Source organism: Ambystoma mexicanum, chromosome 6q (genome assembly GCF_040938575.1).
Source record: "Ambystoma mexicanum isolate Mex_15411 chromosome 6q, UKY_AmexF1_1, whole genome shotgun sequence".
NCBI lineage: Eukaryota > Metazoa > Chordata > Amphibia > Caudata > Ambystomatidae > Ambystoma > Ambystoma mexicanum.
In genome coordinates this window covers 879,233,723-879,258,302 of record NC_090937.1, presented here as the reverse complement: position 1 = coordinate 879,258,302, position 24,580 = coordinate 879,233,723, and the positions used below count along the sequence as shown (strand labels likewise).

Sequence of the window (24,580 nt, the reverse complement as noted above, 5' to 3'; positions counted from 1 at the left end):
AAAAGAAATTCTGCAGCAGGGAAGGCAGGGCGGGAGCGATTTGGAATACGTCGTCGGACCATCCCATCGAAAGAACGTTACCAGGTAAGAAAGTAACTTGTTCTTCGAGGGGATTGGGTCCTCCGACGTATTCCATATCTATGACAGACTCCCAAAGCAGTACCAGAGCAAGGAGGAGGGAAAGAATGTAGAATCAAAATTTAGAATAGCCAATCAAATAGCAGAGCAAAGGACCGCCTTGCCAAAGGCCAGATCCTGTGCTCGGATGGAATCGAGGGAATAGTGACGTACAAATGTATGTACTGAAGCCCAGGTGGCTGCATCACAGATGTTGCGAATAGGAACACCCCTCTGCAGGGCAGTAGACGCAGCCATACCCCTGGCAGAATGGGCCCGCAAGCCAGCCGGTGGGTCCTTACCCGCCAAGCGGTAGCACTCCGAGATGGCCAAAATAATCCAGCGAGACAAAGTCTGTTTCGTCACAGCTTGCCCCAAACGCTTTCCAGCGTAACCAATAAAGAGTTGATCGTCCACTCTGACCCAGGACATGCGTGAAACATAAAAGCTTAAAGCTCTCCTAGGATCAAGCCTATGGAGCCTCTCCTCTTCCTTACCAGGATGCGGAGGAGGATAGAATGCCGGAAGAACAACCTTCTGGGCCAAATGAAATTCCGTCACTACCTTCGGAAGAAAAGAAGGACGAACTCTAAGGACAACCCTGTCCTTGTGAAATACAGTGAAGGGTGGCTTAACTGAAAGTGCCTGTAACTCACTCACTCTGCGAGCGGAAGTAACCGCAACTAAAAACACAGTTTTCAGAGTTAACAGCCTCAAAGGGCAAGAATGTAAAGGCTCAAACGGAGCACCCATAAGAAACTTAAGAACAAGGTTTAAATCCCAAATGGGCACCAGGAAAGGTGACGGAGGGAACACATTAGTGAGCCATTTCAGGAACTGTGAAATTAAAGGGATTTTAAAGTAAGAACACTCTTCAGACGAGCGCTTAAAAATGGACAGCGCCGCCAGGTAACCTTTAATGGTACCCACTTGCAAGCCCCTGTCGGCCAAAGAAAGTAAAAAGGACAGAACCATGGGGATGTCACATGCAAAAGGATCCACATTCTGAACTCCGCACAAGTCGCAGAACTTACGCCAACGGCAACGGTACAGAGACTTCGTTGCTGGCCTTCGGGCCGAAAGCAACACCTCCATCACGTCTTCAGGGAGGTCCCAATCCCTATACCTCAACCTTTCAGAAGCCAAGCGTGAAGGTTGAGGGATCTGACCTCTGGATGGAGAACCTGACCCCCCTCCTGTGAGAGCAGATCGTCTCGGTAGGGAAGACGACGCGGAGGGCAGATGGACAAGTCGAGAAGGTCCGGGTACCACGTCCTCCGAGCCCACGCCGGAGCAATGAGGATCATCCGGGAACCGAACTTCCGTAACCTCCGCAGCACTTGCGGGATGACGGGGACTGGAGGAAACGCGTACAGCAGCGGGAATGACCATTCCACCACGAACATGTCTCCTAAGGCTCCTTTTGGAGGAAATTCCCGCGAGCAAAACCTTTCGCACTTCCGGTTGACACTGGAGGCGAAGAGATCCACTTGAGGGGTCCCCCAAAGGGCGAAGATCTCCAGGAGAATCTCCTGAGCCAACTCCCCCTCGTGAGAGATCGTGCTCTGCCTGCTCAGAGCGTCCGCCGTCACGTTTTCGTCTCCGGCCAGATGAACTGCCGAGATCGAAACTTCCTGCTGGATGGCCCAGAACTCGAGCTGCATCGCCTCCCTGCACAGAGGAAGTGACCCTACCCCTCCCTTTTTGTTGAGGTAGTGCATGGCCACTGTGTTGTCCGTCAGGATCAGGACACTCTTTCCTCGCACAGTCGGCAGAAAAGCCTTCAGGGCTAGCCTGACGGCCCTCAGCTCCAACAGATTGATATGGAGTCTGGACTCCGACGGAGACCAACGACGGCTGACTGTCAGCCCGTTGGCATGAGCTCCCCAACCTGTGAGGGATGCATCCGTCACGATCGTCACCTCCGGCCAGGGAAGCCAAAATGGAGCCCCCTTCATCAAGTTGCTTTCGACGGCCCACCACAGAAGGTCCCGGGCGACCGAGGGCGGCACCTGAACCGGGTCCGACATCCCGCCGGAGGACTGCGACCATTGCGTCTTGAGTGCCCACTGCAAAGATCTCATCCGCAGGCGAGCCTCTGGCACCAGAAGAATGCAGGATGCCATGAGGCCGAGCAACCTCAAGAACTCGAACGCTGGGAGCGTCTGGGCATGCTGAAACGTGTGCACCATCTGCTGAATGTGAAGAGCCCTCACCTGGGGAGGAAAACACTGCCCCAGGGAAGTGTCGAGCACTGCTCCGATGTACTGGAGCCGCTGTGTTGGCGTCAAATGGGACTTCTTTAAATTGAGGGAGAAGCCCAGCCTGTGAAGGGAGTGGCAGGTGACGGACAGATGATCCAGGACTTGCTCGGGAGAGCTCCCCCTGATCAACCAATCGTCCAGGTAGGGGTAGACGTGAATCCCCCCTTGCCTGAGATGCGCTGCCACCACCACCATGAGCTTGGTGAAAACCCTCGGGGCGGAGGTCAATCCGAACGGCAGGACCCGAAACTGAAAGTGCGAGTCGCCAACCGCGAACCTCAGGTACTTCTTGTGCTTGGGATGGATCGGCACATGGAAGTAAGCATCCTTGAGGTCGAGTGACACCAACCAGTCCTGAAGCTGAAGGGCCTGGAGGACTTGAGAGAGAGTGACCATCTTGAACTTGTCCTTCCTGAGGAGTTTGTTCAAACCGCGCAAGTCCATGATGGGTCTCAATCCCCCGTCTTTCTTCGAAATCAAAAAATAAGGGGAATACCATCCCTTGTTCCTCTCCGCTACAGGCACCAGTTCTATGGCGCCTTTCTCCAGCAGGGCTTGAATTTCGTGCGCAAGGAGCGGATCCGGACTCAGCAAAGAGAGGTTCCCCGGTGGATTGTCTCGAGGCCTGTGCCGAAAGGGAAGACAGTAGCCGTGGGTTACGATCTCCAGAACCCACACATCTGAAGTAATGGCTTGCCACTCTACAAGATGCTGCGCCAGCCTTCCCCCAACCGGCGAACCATGGGACAAGGCCTCATGACTGATTGGGAGCGGCTGCGGCATTACCTGAGGGCAAAGAGGCAACTGCCCGAGGTACCCTGTCGTCCACCTCTGGTACCCCTGCGTTGGCCTCTTTGACTGCCAGCTCCTCTCGCTTTACTGAAGGACGAGTAATAGCGAAAGGAACCACCCCTCCACTGCTGTCCCCTAGGACGAAAAGGCGGAGGTTGGCGAACTGCAGCGCCCAACGACTTCGCTGCAGCTTTCGAGGTCTGCAACCTCTCAAGGCTCTCGTCAGCCTTGCTGCCAAAAAGGTGTTCACCGTCAAATGGCATGTTGAGGAGCCGAGACTGCACATCAGGAGCAAACCCCGACTTCCGCAACCACGCAAACCTGCGTATCACGGTGCTCGCCACCATGGACCTACTGACGCATTCAGCTAAGTCCAAACCCGACTGAACGGACTCACACATGGCATCCTTACCATCCTGGACCATAGCAAGGAAACCATCCCGTTCGTCCCCTTCGGGAATATGTTCAGCCGCTAACGCAACACAGTTCCACAGGGTGTGTGAAACGAGACAAGGCACAAATGGAGTTGGCCGCCTGAAGCGCCATACCACCAGAAGAAAACACTTTCTTCGCCCAGCCATCAAAACGTTTGTCGTCCCTATCAGGAGGGATGGTAGGGTACGACGCCTGCTTTGCCGGGGCCGTGGCCGCCTGCACCACCAAACTCTCCGGAGTGGGGTGCCTGGTCAAGTAGCAGGGGTCGCTACTGGCTGGACGGTATTTTCGCGACAAGGATCTGCCCACCGCCGGGAGACTCTCCGGAGCAGTCCAAGCCGCCACTCTTCTCTGTAAAGCCATATGGAACGGCAGTACCGGATCAGTTGGGGGACCAACATCAAGGATGTCCGTCAGATCATCCTGCACAACAACTCCCCTGGGGGAGCAGACCATCCCAAGTACTCAGAAACCCTAGCCATAAGGCGCCGGTACGAGGAATCGGCATGAGAGCCAGGCTCAGGCCTACAAAACTCCACCTCCGGAGAGGTGTCCAGTCCACTGGCATCATGCAGTGACTGTCTCAAATCGTCAAACTGACTATGGCCTGAGACAATTTCATCTGGAACCTGACTAGGAACCAGGCCATCAGAATCCTCATCTGCCTCTGAAATATAGTCCAGGTGGCGAAAAGAAGGCACCCGAGAGTGCTTGCTCTTAACCAGAGCCTTCCTAGGGGGTTCTCCCGTGCCACGGGGTACCTCCGACACGAAAGGCGTCGATGGCGTCGAGCGAATCGGCGCCGGCGTCGAGAGAACCGGCATCAGCGCCGAGAGGATCGGCGTCGAGCAAATCGGCGTCGACGTCAGATGCAGCGCCTCCAGCATCGGCGGCGTCGACACAGCCCTCGAGGCCGGAGCCCCGAGCGTGTCCCTCGACGACCTGAGCGTCGACGGCTTCGACGACTTCCTCGGAGCCGGAGCCTCGAGAAAGCCTGTCGACGCCCTCGACGCCTCAGACGTCGATGTCTTCCTCGAAGACCTCACAGGTGCACACGGTCTCGAACCCGTCGAGGACCGGGACCTGGAACGGGTACGTCGAGAACGAGTCTCCTTGTCCGAACGGGACCTCTCCCGTGACTCGTGCCGACCACTCTTGCGAGCGGTGTCTCTCGACCTCTCACGACCGACCCCACTCGGGGGCGCGGACGGCTTAGTACCCTGCGACTCAAGAATCGCCAGCATTTTCTTCCCGAAGGAAGCCCATTCCTCCGGCGTCGCACGGCTGGTGGGGTAAGCGACGTGCCGGGCAGAGTCCTCCGAAGAGGACCTGGAAGACGACCGGTGTCGGCGCTTCCGAGAATGCCTCGAAGAGGCTGAGGAGTGGCGAGACCGACTCCTAGAAGGAGACCCACGAGACTTCCAACGATGACGCGGAGAGTCACCCCTCGAATCATCCGTCGAAAGCCCCGCAGACTTCGACTTCCTGGGCTTGGACACCCGACCTACCGACAACTTCTTCTTACGTTCGCGTAAGGCTTTGGACGTGAGCGACTGGCAGTCGATACAGTCATCCGTGTCGTGGGCCTCCCCGAGGCACCAGAGGCAGGCGTCGTGCGAGTCCGTCACCGACATCTTGGACCCACACTCCCCGCACTTCTTGAAACCCGGACGCGGGGTCGAAGACGAAGTAGAAGACATCTTCACACAAAGGATTTTCACAAAACGAACAGGTTCGAAGAACCGAGAAGAACAGAACTCCAAAGAGTCGAGGCGTTAACCAAGATTCACGAAGCAACACGTTCGCGGAAAAAACGGAACTGAGGCTACGGGCGTCGTGCGTCCTACTTATCACATCGGATGACGTCGGACGTCGGAGGAGGCCCTCGACGACGGCGCATCGACGTCATCGACGCAGGACGCAGAAAAAAGTTTCCGAAGCAGCACAGCTGTGGTGATTACATGTCATAGATATGGAATACGTCGGAGGACCCAATCCCCTCGAAAACAGTAGTTACGGACGCCTCACTCACGGGGTGGAGAGCCCACTCCAACGATCTGACAGTCAGCGGTCACTGGTCTCCATCAGAGTCCAAACTACACATCAACCTTTTGGAGTTGAGGGCGATCAGACTAGCGCTGAAGGCCTTTCTGCCCTCTGTACGGACAGAGAATGCCCTGATAATGACAGACAATACAGTGGTCATGTACTACCTCAACAACAGAGGAGGTGTAGGGTCAGTACCACTATGCAGAGAGACAATGTAGCTCTAGTTCTGGTCAATTCAAGAAGAAAAATCCCTGTCGGCAGTTCACCTAGCCAGAGAGAAGAACACAGCGGTGGATCCTCTGAGAAGGCAGAGCACATTCTCCCAAGAGTGGGAATTAGGTCATGAACTCCTTCAAGAGATCTTCACCCTTTGGGGAAGCCTTCAAGTGGATCTGTTCACAACCAGCTCTAGACAATTTCCCCGAAGAGGAGCTCTAGGAGATGCATTCGTAGTGGACTGGGGGTTCCCACTGCTGTATGCGTTTCCTCCAGTCCCAGTCATTCCTTATGTTATCAGGAAGTTGAGAAAGTTTGGGAAATCGATGATACTAATTGCCCTTGATTGGGCCAGGAGGATGTGGTACCCGGACCTTCTGGACATGTCCATCTGCCCTCCAATGAGTTTTCCGCAAAGCTCTCTAGCAAAAGTAGGGTCGAGTTCGCCATCCAAAGGTCAAGACATTCAACCTTCACGTATGGTTTGAGAGTTTGGGATATAAGGATTGGGACCTCCCGGATGACATAATAGAGATTTTGCCAGCAACTAAATCCTTGTACCGCTGGCATTGGAATAGATTCTGCAGCTGGTATAGGGAAAAGGATGTGGACCCTTTTCAATGCAATATACCTATGGTGTTATCTTTCTTGTTACATTTAGCTAAACTGGGGCTCCAGATTGGAACAATGAAAGGTTTTTGCCAGCGCTTTCAATTTTCAAGCCACATCAGAAGAGGTATCTTATTTCATGATGACGTTAATCATTCAATTTCTTAGAGGGCTCACTAACGTGTTCCCTCCTACACCTTTCCAAGTACCGATTTAGGATCTTAATCTTGTGTTGACATTTCTGATGTGTGCTCCCTTTGAGATACTCCATTCATGTCTTCTGTTAAGACTACCAACTTTCAAAACCATTCTGTTAGTTGTGTTGACATCAGCCCGCAGAGTAAGTAAGTTGCAGGCCTCATCTAGTAAGCCTCCATTTACTAGTTTTTACAAAGACAAGGACCTTAGGGTAAACCTTCTTTTTTGCCAAAAATGTTATCAGATTTTCCTTTATCTAGAAAATTGTGCTTCAGACATTCTTTCCGCCTCCTCATCCTGGCAAGGAAGAGGAAAGGCTACAAAGGCTTGATCACAGAAGGGCTTTGAGCTTTTACGTTTCACGAATGGCGGCAATTCATCAACATGAGAAGCTTTTCATTGAGTACACTGGATACAAACTGCGTCTTCCAGGTACAAAACAAACTGTGTCCAGATGGATAATTCTTGCTATTACAGAATGCTACAGATTGGCCGGGAAAGATTCTCCCAGAAGGCCTAAGAGCTCATTCCATAACGGGCATGGCAACATCTTCTGCTCTGCAAAAAGGGATCCCTATAAAATACATTAGTGGGGCAGCCACTTGGTCTACCATTCACACATTTACTAAACATTACTGTCTGGATTCATCCTCTAGCCCGGAAGCAGGATTTGTTAAAGCTGTCCTACATTCAATCTATGACAAATCTAAAGTCTGAAAATACTTACTCCCTCCTCCAAAACCTAACACTGCTTTGGGAGTCTATCAAAAAATGAGGAATATGTGGAAGGACACAATCCATTCGAAGAACAAGTTACTTACCACTGGAAACGTTCTTTAGACTGGATGTTCCTCCCACATATTCCGCATCGCCCCCTCCCAACCTGCCCCGCTGTAGAATCTCCAGGCATTACACTTTATGCTCTTTCAGAGTCTAGTACTCACTGATGCTTTCTGCAAGAGGAAGGCGTAAAAACAGAACTGAAGCTAACAGGCGCTGTGCGTGCTATATATACCAACAATGAAGTCGACTCAGATGGAAGCCCTTGAGGGACATCGAGTTGACCGGATCGACGCACAGCGCCCTCTGCCGATTTTCTTTTAACGAAGCAGCTGAAGCTGGAAGGTAAGATATCAAAAGATGAATAATATGCAGGAGGAACATCAAGTCGAAAGAACGTTACCAGTGGTAAGTAACTTGTTGTACTGTGTTGTAAATCATATTTCTTTGCACCTAGTAATTAATGCTAAGTAAAATGATTTTTTGGTTGGGAATACATGGACAGTCTATATTTCATTGTTCAGAGAATGTCTTTTTTAGGGAATTAAATCTGGATATAGGTTGCTTGTCTGTAGGATAGACATTTAGACAGAATGTACATGCCGGCCACATAGATGGTTGTATGCACAATTATGACAAGCTATGTTAAAGGTAATCCTGCGTGCATGCAAACGCTACGCTAAAATAAAGACAGATAATGAAATAATATGGGGATCATGAGGACTGGTGTATGTATCGTTCTTACCTGATGCCAATCCTGTTAGTGTAACCACCAGCCATCCGGACCAGGCATCATAAAAACTCTTTGTTAACTCCCAGGCAGATTCTTTCTTCTTGCTGTTAATCTGGAAGTATAAAGAAACATATGACCCACTGTAGTATTGATTATGCATAATGACACTCACATCTACGGAGGTATAAGGAGAGGATAGAAGCATCCAGGTACTTGAGGGCCATTTCTGTCTTCCTCATGCCAATCAGACATCCCAACCTGTGCAATTTTAAGGTACGTTATAGAGGAGTTGGACCGAACGTTGCACATCATTCACCCCTGACACAGCCTATAACTGGTTCGCGTCAGCGCAAAGCAGTTAGTTAGACTGTTATTAGCTGTGGGAAGTGGCTTTTAGTCCAGGGGGGAAGTCATTAAACTACTGAAGTGTTAATGTGCTAACCTTGTCTCATTTCACTCAATCGTGACGGCAATTTTTAGCGCGTTCGTGACCCTGGGTAGAGTGTAGTTCCATACGGACTACACTACCCAGATACACGTGCCTGGGACGCGCTTGAGGCACGTCATTCACCCCCGACACAGCCTATAACTGGTTTGCGTCAGCGCTTTGCGCTGACGCGAAGCCTGTTTAGGCCTGTTTGCGGCCTGGAGCGGCGAGCGACGGGAATCGCTGCCGGTGAAGGTCGCAGGGCCATACTACTTGGACAAAACCTAGATGATGGAAAAGAGGTAAAAAAAAGTAAGTTACATGCCTACACAACTGAAATCCTGGGATCATGAGCAGGGTCATTTGCATTTGAGAAGCTTAAACACAATTCGACAGCATGGATTATAAAGGGATGCTTTGATGGTACGAGAGGAGGAGAATGTCAGCATAAAAATGGCCTCACTTAATGCACGCTCAGCAGTGGCACATGCTGTGGAAGTGGGAGAACTAATTCAAGAGCTAGATTTGGAACTCCTATGCATGACTGAAACATGGTTCACGGAAGGCTCACAAACGATATTTCACAAGCTTGTACCCGAGAATTATATTATTCAGATCATTAACAGAGAGGAGAGGAGGGGGCATTGCAATAATTTATAAATCTTCCCTGACTATTTCACACATGGAGAAACTGGACTGGAATGATAATGCCCAGTTCGGGGAATTCTCAATTTTTTTTGTCCCATACTCAAGCTGTAAAAGTGTTGTTGGGCTATAGACCACCTGGTCCCCTACAGAACTTTTTGGAATTATTAGATGCACACCTCGCTTTAATGGGAAGCAAACATAAAAACTTACTATGTTTAGGAGACTGGAACATTTGGTTGGAGAGGGATAACACCCACCCCAATCACGGTGTCTTGTTGGAACTCCTAGGCAATCATGATTTAGAGGTTATCACCAGAGACCCCTCCCATAACAAGGGTCACTGTTTAGACCTCCTGGCAGTAAGAGGAGGGGTTGCACAATTTTGTAAATCTATCCCTCTTCTGTGGTCAGATCACTGCCTGCAACTATTCTCTATTAAAGGATCTTATAAGAAGAAAGGGCGGGAGACGACTCCAGTTTGGGGCCGGAAGGCGACGGATCTGGAAAAAATCCCTGGGGAGGAAGTGGAGAATCGATTGGCAAATTTAGACCCTGGCCTTCCTTGTGAAGAATTTTTCAATAAGGGAACAGCTATTTTAAAAGAGATCTGCGACAAGTACGTACTACTCTAACTTAAAATTAGTAAAAAATCCAAATCTTGGTTTGGCCCAGCACTGGGGATAATGCGTAAACAGGTACGTCAGGCCAATAGACTATGGAGGACTTCCAAAGCGGACAGTGACGCTGAGAAGGAGAGAGCCTGCTTAAAGGAATATAAAACAGCCATCTTTGCTGCAAAAAAAAGATTTCCTTCAAAGAGAAATCAAGCAAGCAGGTAACCAAGCCACAGCCTTATATGAGGTTGTGGCAAGGTTTAGGAATCCCAAATGTATGGCAGTACCCACAGCTGATTCAAAGGAACAAGCTAATAAGTTCAACTGCTTTTTTCAACATAAATTTGTGGCTATTCAGGAAAGTATTACTCAAGTGATGACTGCAGAAAAGTGGGAAGAACCTGGAGAAGAGACAGAAGTGGAGGAAAATCAGGAAGAAGAGGAGAGCTTCTATTTCCAATCTATTGAGAAGGAAGTAGTCCAAGCCTTATCACAACAACTAAAACCCACAAAGGACCTGGTCTTTCCCATGCCAGCATGCACCGCCATTCGTTTGGCTGCTAACCTTACCCCATTTATAACTTCCTTTATAAATAAATCTTTAAGGGAGGGCTGTGTTCCACGCTCCCTTAAAGGATCTTTGGTAAAAACCTTATTGAAGAAGACTAATTTAGCTCCTATGGTGCTGAAAAATTATCGCCCGGTTGCCAACTTATGTTGGCTAACCAAAATCTTGGAAAAAGTGGTCTGCAGCCAATTCCAGCAGTTCATAGATAGTAAAGACCTGTTAGATGAATTCCAATCTGGGTTCCGCCCCAACCATGGGGCAGAGACCGCCCTCCTGGCGGTCCAGGATGATCTACTGGAAGCTGCAGACAGGGGAAGCTCCACTATACTTTTGATGCTTTACCTGTCTGCAGCATTTGATACGATCAACCATAAAACCATCCTTAAAAGGATTGGAAAAATAGGGAGAGCCGCTAAAGTAGTGGTGGACTGGTTTGATTCCTTCTTGCAGGATAGAACCCAACAGGTGACCCTGGGAGCCTTTCTCTCTGAGCTAATAAAGCTGAGCTGTGAAGTACCCCAAGGGTTAGCACTCTCACCTCTGATTTTTAACTTGTATATTCGACCGCTGTTTGACATCTTGAGGAAACACGTCTTATGATTCCGTTCTTATGCCGACGACACGCAGATCTGTGTGGAGACAGTCAACCTGCCCTAAGCATTTGAAGGGATTATAGGTGTATGCAAGATATAAAAAAATGGATGGCATGTAATCAGCTGCAGCTTAACGCAGCGAAAACAGAGGTGATATTGTTTAGATCAGAGAAAAAGAACAGAAGCACAGAACTAAATATAATGCCGGGGGGTGTCGCTTGGGCAGCCATGGAGTAGGACGTGCTTCCTGTGCAGCTCCGGAGGATCCGACAAATGATCCGTGAAACTACTTATAAAAACGCTCTATTGGTTCCAGGATTGGCAGCACAGGCGTGGGAACGCGTGCTCTGCACACTGTACAAAGATCGTGCGAATCGTGTGTGGAGTTCTGAAGAAATCCCTCGGCGAAGAATGTGGCTGCTGGATACAATGTAATACAAAATGGCCGCCAACAAAGGAACTGACACTGACGCACCCGGAGCAGCTGAATAGAGCTGGCAGCCGTGTGGAAAGAATGATGCTGCCGTGAGGAGGTAAATCCGAGCCCCCGTGGCTGCAAGCCGAGTGATTTCACCGTGAAACGCTGGCCTGGGATCGGACCCTAACGAAGACGGAACGACCCAGAAAGCAAGTGCCCGGGGGCAGTGGGAGCGCGCGGCGAGTGGCTGGCACACAGCGCTGTGCAGTCCCCGATCGCACACAGCGGGAGCGCAAGCGACGCACTGATAAGTATGCGAGCGGGGGATCAGGCTGGAAGCACCGCGATGCAACAGTGGTGCGAGGTGCGCACCCACGTAATAAGCGGACAGAGCGAACCCTGCGCAGCGCCACTGTAATGGACGGGCCGCGCTCGCCCAGCACGGATCAATAAGCGGAAGACCGCAGAAAGAGGCGGCGAATAGTGCAAAGTGGCTGATAAGGGTAGAAAAGGACACCCGGCAGTAACGACTACTGGAAAACCCAGGGGACAAACACTGAACCGGTTCTATTGAAAGTGTTATTGTGCTCCTGGCAACAATGAGCAATATAACAATGGGAGCTCTTGGTACTCTGGAGGGCTGAAAAGATGCAGTTGGCCTATGAGAAGTCAAAGGAGTAAACAGTGGACGCCACCACATAGAAGCATGGCATGTAGGGCTAGCTCAAGCGGATGGGGACACAGACAGCGATGCGCAGAATACAAGGAGCCTGGAAGCTAGGTGATCACAACAATGGAAAGCGTGGTCTCTAGGACGCGGTGAGACACTTTGAAACGTGGGAGGGCACAACCCACTCTGAGTGAGAGCCCAGCAGACATAAGCTAACGCCGGGGCTCCTCTAGGATAATCGCCCCATACCCGTAGAGGTACACCGGTGCCGAATCAATACAGAGAAGCAGGACTGACACATCTGAGGACAGGCAACCTCGGGCGCATAACTGATGCCGCAAGATGACGGGGCGAGGGGCTGTGAGCAAGAACAAGAACAAGCAATCCACAATGGAGGCATTCACCAAAACACAACAATCTCCTGCGACCATAACGCCCAAAGGCTTGATAGCACCAGTGGAGAGCACTGCAGCGACTGAAAATCATCAGATATTATCGGCCATCACGGAGTAGGCATAGAAGTCTCCCTGCTGAGGCAAGATGTTAGGGGGCTGGCGGAGAGAACAAGCAGCCTGGAAAGTGCGGTGAAAATCAACACGGACACCAGCACTAGCAACACAAAGGAGACCCACGTACTTAAAGAACAGGTAGCTAACCTGGAGACTTGGGCGGAGGAAGCGGAAGGGAGAGCAAGAAGGAACAATATCCAGATGGTAGGCTTGCCGGAGGGGGAGGAAGGACAGGACCCGACAGACTACGTTGAGAACCTACTCTTACAAGTAATAGGGGCCGAAAAACTCTCGCAAGGATTTGCAGTGGAGCGTGCACACAGAGCCCTTATGAGGAAGCCGAGGCCTCGAGCCCCTCCCCGGGCGATAACCGCAAAAATACTGAACTATAAAGATCGCAAGAAGATATTGGAGTACTTTCGAAAAGGAGGAACGATTGAAAGGGCTTTAAGCACCATCACGGCGTATCCTGACTACACAATGTTGGTCCAGAGGCAACGGTACAGCTATGTGGCAATCAAAAGGAGGCTACGCGCGGCTGGGATAAAATATATGCTTCTGTACCCCGCGAAATTGAAGGTGGTGCACAAGAGCAAAATGTGTTTTTATGATACTCCGGAAGAAGCAACGACATGGCTGGATCTGCAGGGCTGCCCGGAACGAGACACAGAGCAGGCTCAAGAAGAACACGATAAGTGACTGGTATACTGTATGCATACTGATAAGGCGCAGGGCGAGCACCCCAGTAGTGCCTAGATAAAGATTAAGATTAATGGGTGCGGCTAAGTAAGGCTGATATTTTGCTAGGATACCACTGACTGACACGAACTTAAAGGCATGGTCTAGTAAAAAAATTTATTTAAAAAATAGATAGGCAACATAAAAAAAAATACTAGCATTCTCTTTTTTTAAACTTCCTATGTAAAATTTTGAGCTATTCAAGCTCAAAATTCGCAAAAGCAAGCACATGGGCGCATCCGCACTAATGAAGGAAAAGCCAGCCAGCTGTAGTAAACAAAAGCTACCGCTGGGTGGCTTTCCCTTCATTAGTGCTGTACGCGGAGGACGGGGACCGGAGACCAGAGCAGGAAAGCTGCAGCTGAATCTCGGTAAGTGCTATTTATTTTTTAAAAAAATAAGCACTAGCTGGGGGTTTTTTTCTAAGTTTTCCAGGCTGGAGGAAAACCGCAGCTTTAAAAACGTATTTATGTTTGCGGTCGCTTTTGAAGCGACCGCAAACAAATACAACGTTGTGTTGTGTTGTGTTGGAAAACGCTGCGGTTTTTCTTTCCAAGTTTCTCAGGCTCCTCCGGCTCGGATAGCTCCTATAGACCCTTGTCGATGCTGAATCCAGACAGCAAGATATTGACTGCTGTCTTAGCTAGCACATAGACTGAAGAAGGTTATTGGCAAACTAATACACCCGGATCAAACAGGCTATGTCCCAAACAGAAATATTACCAATAACCATAGACGACTCCAAAGAATTATTGAGAGCGGCAGCGAAAATGATGATGAAATGGCAATTGTGTCTTTGGACGCAGTAAAGGCCTTTGATTCAGTTAAATGGCCATGGCTGCTTGCGGCTCTGGAGTGCTACGGGTTAGGGCCTGAATATGTAAGGTGGGCAAAAATATTGTATAGCGAACCACTGGCTAGGGTTAAGACAGGATCTGTGATATCGGGAAGGTGGCAGCTCAACAGGGGCACCAGGAAGGGATGTCCGTGGTCTCCAATGCTCTACATACTGGCCCTGGAACCTCTAGCAATATACTTGAGACAGCAATATGACACCATAGGCATCGAGGTGAAAGTGGAGCGACATCTGATCTCCCTATATGCAGATGTCATGCTACTGTACTTGCGATACTCAGAAGAAAATCTCCAGTATATTTTAGAAGTGATGGAGAGATTCGCTGAGTTGTCCAAGTCCAGCAAGTTATCATTAGGGGGGTACATAGGGATTCCATCGGAGCGATTGCCTGTATTGCAAGTACCATGGGCGGTCAGCACATTTCGGTACTTAGGGATAAATATATACCACACTGTGGAAGAGGAGCATAGGTGCAACACAGAAGTAGCCATTAAAAAAATTGAGAAGTGCATGCAATTCTGGGCAAAGCTACCCTTAGCAATGATGGGGCGGGGAGCAATGCTAACGAGGGTGGTTCTGCCAAGGCTTCTACACTACTTTGGAAATATACCGTACCTGATTCCTAAGAAGTTCTTCACCAAACTGAATAGCATGTGTAGGGATTTTTTAGGGCATGGCACGCGAGTGGCGTTATGGAAGCTACAGAATTTCCATGACAAAGGAGGGATAAAATTGCCCAACTATGTGGTGTATTACGTGGCAAGCCAGTTGCAATATGTTGCCAAATGGCTCTCTGATGAGGAGACCTCGGAATCCAGGCTGTTTGGGCGCGATTGTGCACCATTTTATTTGAAAGAGATTATGTGGGTACCCAAGGCGGAAATGATGGGGCGCCCTAAAATGCTGCTACTAGGGTGGAAGATGTGGCGCAGGGCATGCCAGATGATGGAGAACCCGTCCCCATGCTCTCCGCAGGTATCATTGGTTGCATTAACAGGGGCAGATGCGCAGCTAAGAATGATAATCAGGAACCACTGGGAACCGGTTGGGGTGGCAACAATGGGTGACATTTGGCGGGAGGGCTCTAGTATTACTTTTGAGGGGCTGCGGGAAGAAACTGGGTTGCACGAGGGCCAGTATATTACATATTGTAGAATGGTGCAGAGAATCAAGAGAATATGGCCTGAAACTGTGCTGGAGGAGGAACCAGATGCCACCACAGATATGATATACGACATAGCGGAATGGGGGCATGAGATTTCCAGAATATATGAAATGTTGATGTTTAAAGTGGGGAAGGAGGTCACACAGTTGAGACTAGATTGGGAAACGGAAGTTGGAGCCCCGATGGAGGACGGGATGTGGGAACGGGTGCAGGGGTATCATAAGAAGGTATCTAGAAATGCGAGACTGAAACAGATACAACTGTATATTACGCATAGGGCATATATGACACCTTGGAGGATATCGAGGTTTGAGGACGCAGGACAGCAAGCATGCCCCAAGTGTGATGAGGAGAACGCGGGCATGGTGCATATGTTCTGGTCATGCCCAGTCATAGAACGCTTCTGGAGTGAAGTGAAAGGGAAACTGGAAAAAAAGGGGGTCAAGATTGTAGTGGACACAGTGTGGGCCTTTCTGTGGGGGGGTTCCCAAGATCACAGAAGCTCAAGCATGTGAGTAAACTGAAGGATCTGGCTTATGTGCTTGCAAAAAGGAGAATTGCCATGGGATGGAAGACATGTCACATGCCAAATGTGGTGGTATGGTGGAGAGATGTGCAAAAATGGGCGGAAGCAGAAACCATGGTATGGCAAGAAGCGAGCAACACAAGGGGAGAGGAGAAGACTGAGTCCCTGATGGCCTGGAAATCATTGATAGCCGAGCTGTTTGGGTCAATAAGAGACCCGGCAGAACCTGTAGAAGGGGAGACCGTACCACAGGATGCAGAAACAGAATGTTTAAAGTAATAGACACGTAAAGGGGGGTGGTATAAGGGAAGCAGTGTCCAGAAGTTAAGGAAGTATAATGAAACTGTTGAAATATACACTACTTATTTGGTTTGTTTTGATTGGTTGCGTTAATAAATCAATACAATTTTTTTTTAAAAAAAAATATATATATAATGCCGCAGATTCTGGTTGAAAAGATCCCGTTTGCGAAGAAAGTGAAAAATCTTGGGTGTATATGGCAAGAGAACCTGGCCAGTGAGGCACAGGTAGGGGCTAAAGTAAAAGCTGCCTACTACTCCTTGCATATGCTTAGGAACATACTCCCTTTTATAGCACCCCAAAATCACTCTGTGGTTGTAGGAGAGCTGGTAAACTCACACCTTGACTACTGTAATACTCTGATGATAGGGATTCCAGCGAAATAGATGCTGAGACTACAGAGGGCACAGAATGCAGCAGTCCGGCTTATTGCTCATTTAAAGAAAAGCGACCACGTCTCAACATCCCGGAGAGCACTCCACTGGCTCATGGTGGAGGACGGAGTACAATTCAAAGTGGCATGCCTTATGTATAAATGCTACTATAAAATTGCACCCAGATACCTGACCACTAGAATCCACCATTATCAACTAACCAGAGACCTCCGGTCAGGAGATAAACTTTTGGTGGATGTTCCACGGACCAAATGCACCTCGAAAGGTGACAGGAGGTTCTCTGTATCTGGCCCAAAGTTATGGAACCAGTTACCCGTTGCTATACGATCATGCTTGTCTCTAGAAGGTTTCAGGAAAGAATTGAAAACCTTCTTATTTAAGTGAATCCAACAATAGGGCAAGTACAGTTCCTTACAGCTAAATGTCAATCTTTAGTCAACAACTGAGCCCGAATGCAGTTCGGTCTGCCTGGTGCGCGTTAGAAATAACCAAAATAAAAATAAAAATCAAACCATTCAGAGTGTAATTTTAGAAAATATTCCAGTTGCGTGTCAAATAATTGAAACCCAAACCGAGTGTGCCAAAGGATTATTTGACATTATTATAAGTATTTACTGGTTTAACCATATTAAGTTCCAAAATGGCACATTTGTTTCTTAGAAGAACAAAACTATGGTGCTCAATAAGTTCAATTTATTTCTCAATGATCATGGCCTACATCTGTGTTTTGTTCAGCGCTTCAAGGCAAATGTTAACAATTACCAAAGTTTGTGTTACATACATTGAGAAGAACAAGTTACTTACCAACTGGTAACGTTCTTTGATTGAATGTTCCTCCAACGTATTCCACATCTTTGACATGTAATGTCCACAGCTGTGTAGTTGGGAAACATTTTTGCCAGGGGGTCGTCTTGTGTCGATGGCGTCGGGTCAATGTCCTTCGAAGGCCTCCGTCGAGAGCAACGTCACTGAATGCTATAAATGGGCCGTACGGCGCTGTAGCTTCAGCTTATGTTTTTTCCCCCCATAGCGTGTGACATGCACATATCCAACGCCTGCTTGACTGCACATAGCCTTGCAGACACGCAAGTTGCAAATGCATAGGAAATTCTCCGGAGGGGCAGGCTGGGAGGGCGATGTGGAATACATTGGAGGAACATCCAATCGAAAGAACGTTACCAGTTGGTAAGTAACTTGTTCTTCGAATGGATTGTGTCTTCCAACGTATTCCACGTCTATGACATACTCCCAAAGCAGTACCAGAAAATGGAGGAGGGAGAAGAATTTAGAATACCCAATCAGATGGCAGAACAAAGAACCGCCTTACAAAAGGCCAAATCTTGACCATGTAGTGTATCAAGGGAGTAATGTTTAACAAAGGTGTGGATAGAAGTCCATGTGGCTGAACCACAAATATTACGAATAGGAACTACCCTCTGCAGGGCGGGGGAAGTAGCCCCGCTGCTAGTGGAATGAGCTTGCAACCCTTCAGGAGGGTCCTTGCCCGCCAAATGGTAACACTCAGTAATGGTGAGGATAATCCACCTGGACAAGGTCTGTTTTTTAACAGCCTGGCCCAATCAGTGACCAGCGTACCCCACAAAGAATTGATCATCCACTCTGACCCTGGACATCCTAGAAAGATAAAAGCTCAGAGCTCTCCTAGGGTCCAACCTATGGAGTAGCTCCTCTTCCTTACCAGGATGAGGAGGAGGATAGAAAGAAGGAAGAACCACTTTCTGGCTCAAATGAAATTCAGACACTACCTTAGGTAGAAAGGATGGACATACCCTCAGTGCAACCCTATCCTTGTGGAACACAGTAAAGGGCGGCTTAGATTAAAGTGCCTGCAATTCACTCACTCTGCGAGCGGAAGTAACCGCAACCAAGAACACTGTCTTGAAAGACAATCTCAAAGGACAAGAGTGCAAAGGTTCAAACGGAGCAACCATAAGGAATTTTAAAACCAAATTCAGATCCCAAACCGGCACCTGGATAGGGGACGGTAGAAACACATTAGTGAGGCCTTTAAGAAATTGGGAAATCAAAGGAATTTTAAAGTAAGAACATTCTTCAGGCGAGCACTTTAAGATAGACAGCGCCGCCAGGTAACCTTTAATGGTGCCCACTTGAATGCCCCTGTGGGCCAAAGAAAGCAAGAAAGACAAAACCATGGGAATGGAACACTGAAAAGGATCAACATTTTATCCTCTGCACCAATTGCAAAACTTACACCAACGGTACAGGGACTTTGTTGCTGGCCGCGTGGCTGAAGGCAACACCTCCATCACGTCATTTGGGAGGTCCCAATCGTTATACCTCAACCTTTCAGATACCAAGCGTGAATATTGGGGGTCCTGACCTCTGGATGGCGCACCTGACCCCCCCCCCCATTCGCACACGCGAGAGAGAGCAGATCCTCTCGGTAGGGAAGACGGCGTGGAGGGCAGATGGACATTTCTAGAAGGTCCAGGTATCACGCTCTCCTGGCCCAATCCGGAGCAATGAGGATCATGTGGGATCCGAACCTCCGTAACCTCCTTAACATTTGAGGAATGACGGGGACTGGAGGAAACACGTAGAGCAGTGGGAATGACCAATCCACTACGAAAGCGTCTCCTAAGGCTACTCTCTGAGGAAATTCCCTTAAGCAGAATCTCTCGCACTTACGGTTGGCAGTGGTGGCGAAGAGATCCACTTGTGGGGTTCCCCAAAGGGCGAAGATTTCCAGAAGGACTTCCTGAGCCAACACCCACTCGTGAGAGATTGTGCTCTGCCTGCTCAGAGCGTCCGCCGCCACATTGTCCTCTCCGGCCAGATGAACTGCTGAGAGTGAAATCCCCTGCTGGATTGCCCAGAACCAGAGCTGCATTGCCTCTCTGCACAACGGGAGTGACCCTACCCCCCCTTTTTTGTTGAGGTAAGGCATGGCCACTGTGTTTTCGTCATGATCAGGACAGTCCTCCCCCACACAGACGGCAGAAAAGCCTTCAGGGCCAGCTTGATGGGCCTCAGCTCTAACAGGTTGATGTGGAGTTTGGACTCCGATGGAGACCAACAACCGCTGGTGGTCAAGTCTTCGGCATGAGCTCACTATCCTGTGAGGGAAGCGTCCGTCACTACAGTCACCTCCGGCCATGGTTGCGAAAACAGCTCCCCCTTCATCAGGTTCCCCTCGTTGGCCTACCACAAAAGATCCTGGGAGACCGAGAGTGGAATCTGAATGGGATCCGACATCTTGCCTGAGAACTGCGACCATTGCATCTTGAGAACCCATTGCAGGGATCTCATCCGCAGCCTGGCCTCTGGCACCAGAAAAATGCAGGATGCCATGAGGCCGAGAAACCTTAAGAATTTGAAAGCCGTGAGACTCTGGGCATGTTGAAACTTGTCCACCATCTGCACAATGTGATGAGCCCTTACCTTGGGAGGTGAGCACTTCGCCCAAGGACGTGTCCAACCCAGCCCCGATGTACTGGAGGTGTTGGGAAGGTGTCAGATCCGACTTCTTGAAATTGAGGGAAAAGCCCAGCCTGTGGAGGGAGCGACAAGTAAGACTGAGGTGATCCAATGCTTGCTCGGGAGAACGCGCCCGGGTCAGCCAGTCGTCCAGGTAGGGGTAGACGTGAATCCTCCCTCGCCTGAGAAATGCTGCCACCACCACCATTAGCTTGGTGAAGACCCTCGGGACGGAGGTCAATCCGAATGGCAGGACCCGAAACTGAAAGTGCGAGTCGCCAGCCACAAACCTCAGGTACTTTCTGTGCTTGGGATGAATCGGCACATTAAAGTAAGCATCCTGTAGGTCCAGAGACACCAACCAATCCTGAAGTTGAAGGGGCTGGAGGACTTGAAAGAGTGACCATCTTGAAATTGTCCTTCCTGAGAAGTTTGTTCAACCAACGCAAGTCCAGGATGGGTCTCAATCCCCCTGACTTTCGTTGGAATCAAAAAATATGGGGAATACCATCCCTTGTTCCTCTCCGCTACAGGCACCAGTTTTATAGCGCCTTTCTCTAGCAGAGTCAATATTTCCTGCACAAGGAGCGGATCTGTAAGCTTCAAAGAGAGATTCCCCGGTGGATTGTCGTGAGGCCGCTTTAGCAAGGGAAGGCAGTAGCCGTGGGCTATGGTATCCAGAACCCACACATCCGAAATAATAGCTAGCCATTCTTCGAGATGCTGAGACAGTCTGCCCCCAACCGGCGAACCAAGGGACATGGCCTCATGACTGTTTTGGAGCGGCTGGGGCATCGCCTGAAGGCAAAGAGGCAGCTGCCTGAGCAGCTTTGGCACCTCTATTTCCCCGACCACCACAGGTACATTTACGCTGAGACCTTTGACTGGCAGCTCCTCTCGTTCTACCACAGGAGGAGTAGTAACGAAAAGAACCTCCCCTCCACTGCTGTCCCCTAGGACGAAAAGGCAGAGGTTGACGCACAGCTGCGCTTAAAGATTTTGCTAAAGCTTTTGAGGTCTGCAACCTCTCAAGGTTCTTGTCAGCCACGCGCCATCAAAGGGCATGTTCAAAAGACGGGCTTGCACATCCGGGGCAAAACCCGACTTCCGCAACCACGCAAATCTGCGTACAACGGTGCTCGCAGCCTTGGACCGGCTAACACTGTCGGCCGTGTCAAAACCCGACTGAAGGGATTCACACATGGCGTCCTTGCCATCTTTAACGAGAGCAAGGAACCCATCTCTTTCTTCCCCCTAGGGAATATGCTCAGCCGCTAGAGAAACACAATTCCAGAGTGTGTGAAAATCTTGCTAAGGCACAAGTGGAGTTGGCAGATTCTAGCGCCATACTCCCCGCAGAACACACCTTCCGTGCCCAACCATCAAAGCGTTTGTCGTCCCTATCCGGAGGGATTGTAGGGTACGTCGCCTGCCTCGAGGTGGCCGTAACCGCCTGAACCACCAAGGAGGAGTCATCAGGAGTGGGGTGAGATGAAAGGTAGCTGGGGTCGCTACCGGAAGGGCAGTATTTCTTGGTTAACAATTTGTTAACAGCCGGAAGAGATTCCAGTGACTGCCAAGCAGCCGCCGCCATTTTCTGCAAGGTCAGATGAAAAGGTAACACCGGGTCAGAAGACGTACCTTGATCCAAGATGTCAGTGAGATCATCCTGTACAAAAGCTTCAGAAGGACTGAACCAGCCCAGATACTTCGTAACCCTAGCCATGAGCCTCCTGTAGGACGACTCAGCATGAGCCCCAGGCTCCGGCCTGTCAAATTCCACTTCCGGAGAAGTGTCCAAAGGAACAAGTTACTTATCTGTAACTGTTGTTCTCCAGCATGGGTCTGGCATGGATTCACATGCTCATGAATATTCCCCGTCGTCAGGCTGGGAATCCTCGGTAAAGAAAAAACCAGTATCAGTTTCGTTTCTGATCTGTCTTTCGTAGTAATAACCAATCACTGGTCTCTGCGTCATACTGACCACAGCCAATGACTGCCCTCTACCTAAGCACCGCCTCTGGCAGCCATCTTCAGATTTGGAAGCACGTGAAGTGGCAGTATGACCAAGTGAAGAGCCGCAGAGGGGTAGGCGGGAGGGTTCGCATGTGAATCCATGCCAGACCCATGCTGGAGAACAACAGTTACAGGTAAGTAACTTGTTCCTTCTCCAGCATGGGGTCTGGCATGGATTCACATGCTCATGAATAAAGAATACATAGCAGTACACACATGCACAACCACGGGAGGTGGCAAAGGCTCAACATTAAGCATTACATCAAACTCAACATTAAGCATCTTACCTCCTCACCAGGCTCACCTCAGGCGAACAGGTTGCGCAGCACTGCTTGGCCGACCCTGGACTCCTCCCTGGAATCCCGGTCGACGCAGTAGAATTTCGTGAAGGTGTGCGTCGACCTCCACGTAGCAGCCCTGCATATGTCCAGCAGGGGCACACCAGAAAGGAACGCCGTGGTAGCTGCGATCGCTCTGGTGGAATGGGCTCTCGGACGGCCAGGCAGCGGTCGGTTTGCCAACCGATGACAGTACATGATACAGCCGGAGAGCCATCTGGAAATGGAAGCCTTCGAGAGAGCCTTCCCCTGATTGACAGGTCCAAAGTTTACAAAGAGTTGTGACGTCTTCCGAAAACACTTCGTGCGGTCCACGTAGAACTTCAGCGCTCTAGCCACATCCAGCGAGTGCAAAGTCCTCTCAGCCGGCGACGAAGGCGACGGGAAGAACACAGGCAACACCAAGGGTTCGTTGAGATGGAAGTCCGACGGTACCTTGGGCATGAAGGAGGGGTGCGTCCTGAGCACTACCCTCGTGTCGTGAAAAGTCAAGTACGGGGCCTTGCAGGAAAGGGCCTGGATCTCTCCCACCCGTCGTGCGGAGGTGATGGCCACAAGAAACGCTGTTTTCCACGACAGAAACTTCAATGGGGCCGAGTGCAGAGGCTCGAACGGAGGTCCCATGAGCTTGGTCAGCACCACGTTGAGCTCCCACGCCGGGGCCGGAGCCTTCACCGGCGGGAACGATCTGAACAGTCCCTTCATGAACTCTTTCACCAGACGATGAGACCACAAGGACGTCCGCCCTGTGGTTCTGGTGTATCGGGAGATCGCAGCAAGATGAATCTTGATGGACGCGTGTGCCAGTCCAGCTTTGGCCAGCGTCAGCAGGTACGGCAGTACCTGGGGAGCCGTAATCCGTAGAGGGTTAATCTTCTGTGCGTGGCACCAGACAGAGAACCTCTTCCATTTGTGTCCGTAGCATTTAAGAGTCGAGGACGCCCTGGCCTTTGCAAGAACCTCTCTGCAGTCGGCCGGTATGTCGTATCCTCCAAACTCTAGCGCTGCAGGAGCCAGGCCTGCAAGTTCAGCGATTTCGGGTCGTGGTGGAGGATGGCGCCTCCTTCCCTGGAGAGTAGATCCGCGTCCACCGGCAGCTTGATTGGCGGGGACGCTGACGAGTCCAGAAGGTCCGGGAACCATATCTGCCTCGGCCACGCAGGTGCGACGAGGATCATCCTGCACCGTGACCTCTTGAGCTGGTTGACGAGCCGGATTAGCAGTGGCAAAGGAGGGAACGCGTAGAGGAACAGGCCCTCCCAGGGGAACGAGAAAGCATCGCCCATGCTCCTCGCCTGGGGAAACCTGCTGGCGAACCTCCGGCACTTGGAGTTCGTCGCCGTCGCGAACAGGTCGATCTGGGGTGTGCCCCACCGTCGGAAGAGGCGATCCACTAGATCCTGCCGTAGTTCCCACTCGTGGCACGAGCGCAGCTCCCTGCTGAGTGAGTCGGCGATGGTGTTTTTTATCCCTGCCAGATGAAACGGCACCAGAAACATCCTTTGGGCGACGGCCCAATGCCACAGGTCCTGCGCCTCCTTGGACAGTTGCTGGGGACCTGGTTCCGCCCTGTTTCCTGATGTAAAACATGGTTGTGGTGGTGTTGTCGGTGAAGATCCTCACCACCTTGCCCTTGAGGGACGGAAGGAAGGACCTGAGGGCCCAGAACACTGCACGGAGCTCCAGGACGTTGATATGGAGGGACTTCTCCGTCGGGAGCCAAAGGCCTCTCGCGTGCAGATTTTCGGTGTGCGCTCCCCACCCTTCCAGGGAGGCATCCGTGGTCACTGTCTCCTGGTGGTCTGGGGTCTGGAAGTCCATGCCCGCCGTCAGATGCGCGCGGATGCCCCACCACCGGACCGCTCTGCGGAAACTCTCGTCGAGTGTGATCCTCTCCTCGAAGCCGCCCGTCGTTTGGATCCAGCGCGCGTCCAGGAACTCCTGCAACGGGCGCATCCGGAGCCTGCACATGGGAATGAGGTAGATGCAAGAAGACATCATTCCGAGGAGGGACTTGATGGACCTCACCTTGGCCGCGTCGGAAACCAACATCCGCTGTACCTTGCCCAGGATGGACCTGGTCCTTTCCTCCGACGGGGAGGCCAGAAGGGACACTGTGTCGAGCTTCGCTCCCAGAAACAGTGCGT

The 24,580-nt window shown here is 50.5% G+C and overlaps 1 protein-coding gene across 4 annotated transcripts in view; it reads right to left on the bottom strand.

Moving 5' to 3' along the window:
• CLCN3 (chloride voltage-gated channel 3) overlaps positions 1 to 24,580 on the bottom strand; it is a 1,376,048-nt gene that overhangs the window by 714,510 nt on the left and 636,958 nt on the right. For all 4 annotated transcript variants that reach the window (XM_069631401.1, XM_069631403.1, XM_069631402.1 and 1 more), the window contains one exon: positions 8,206 to 8,305. In XM_069631401.1, the coding sequence (XP_069487502.1) occupies positions 8,206 to 8,305 (100 nt within the window). The remainder of the gene's footprint in view (positions 1 to 8,205; positions 8,306 to 24,580) is intronic.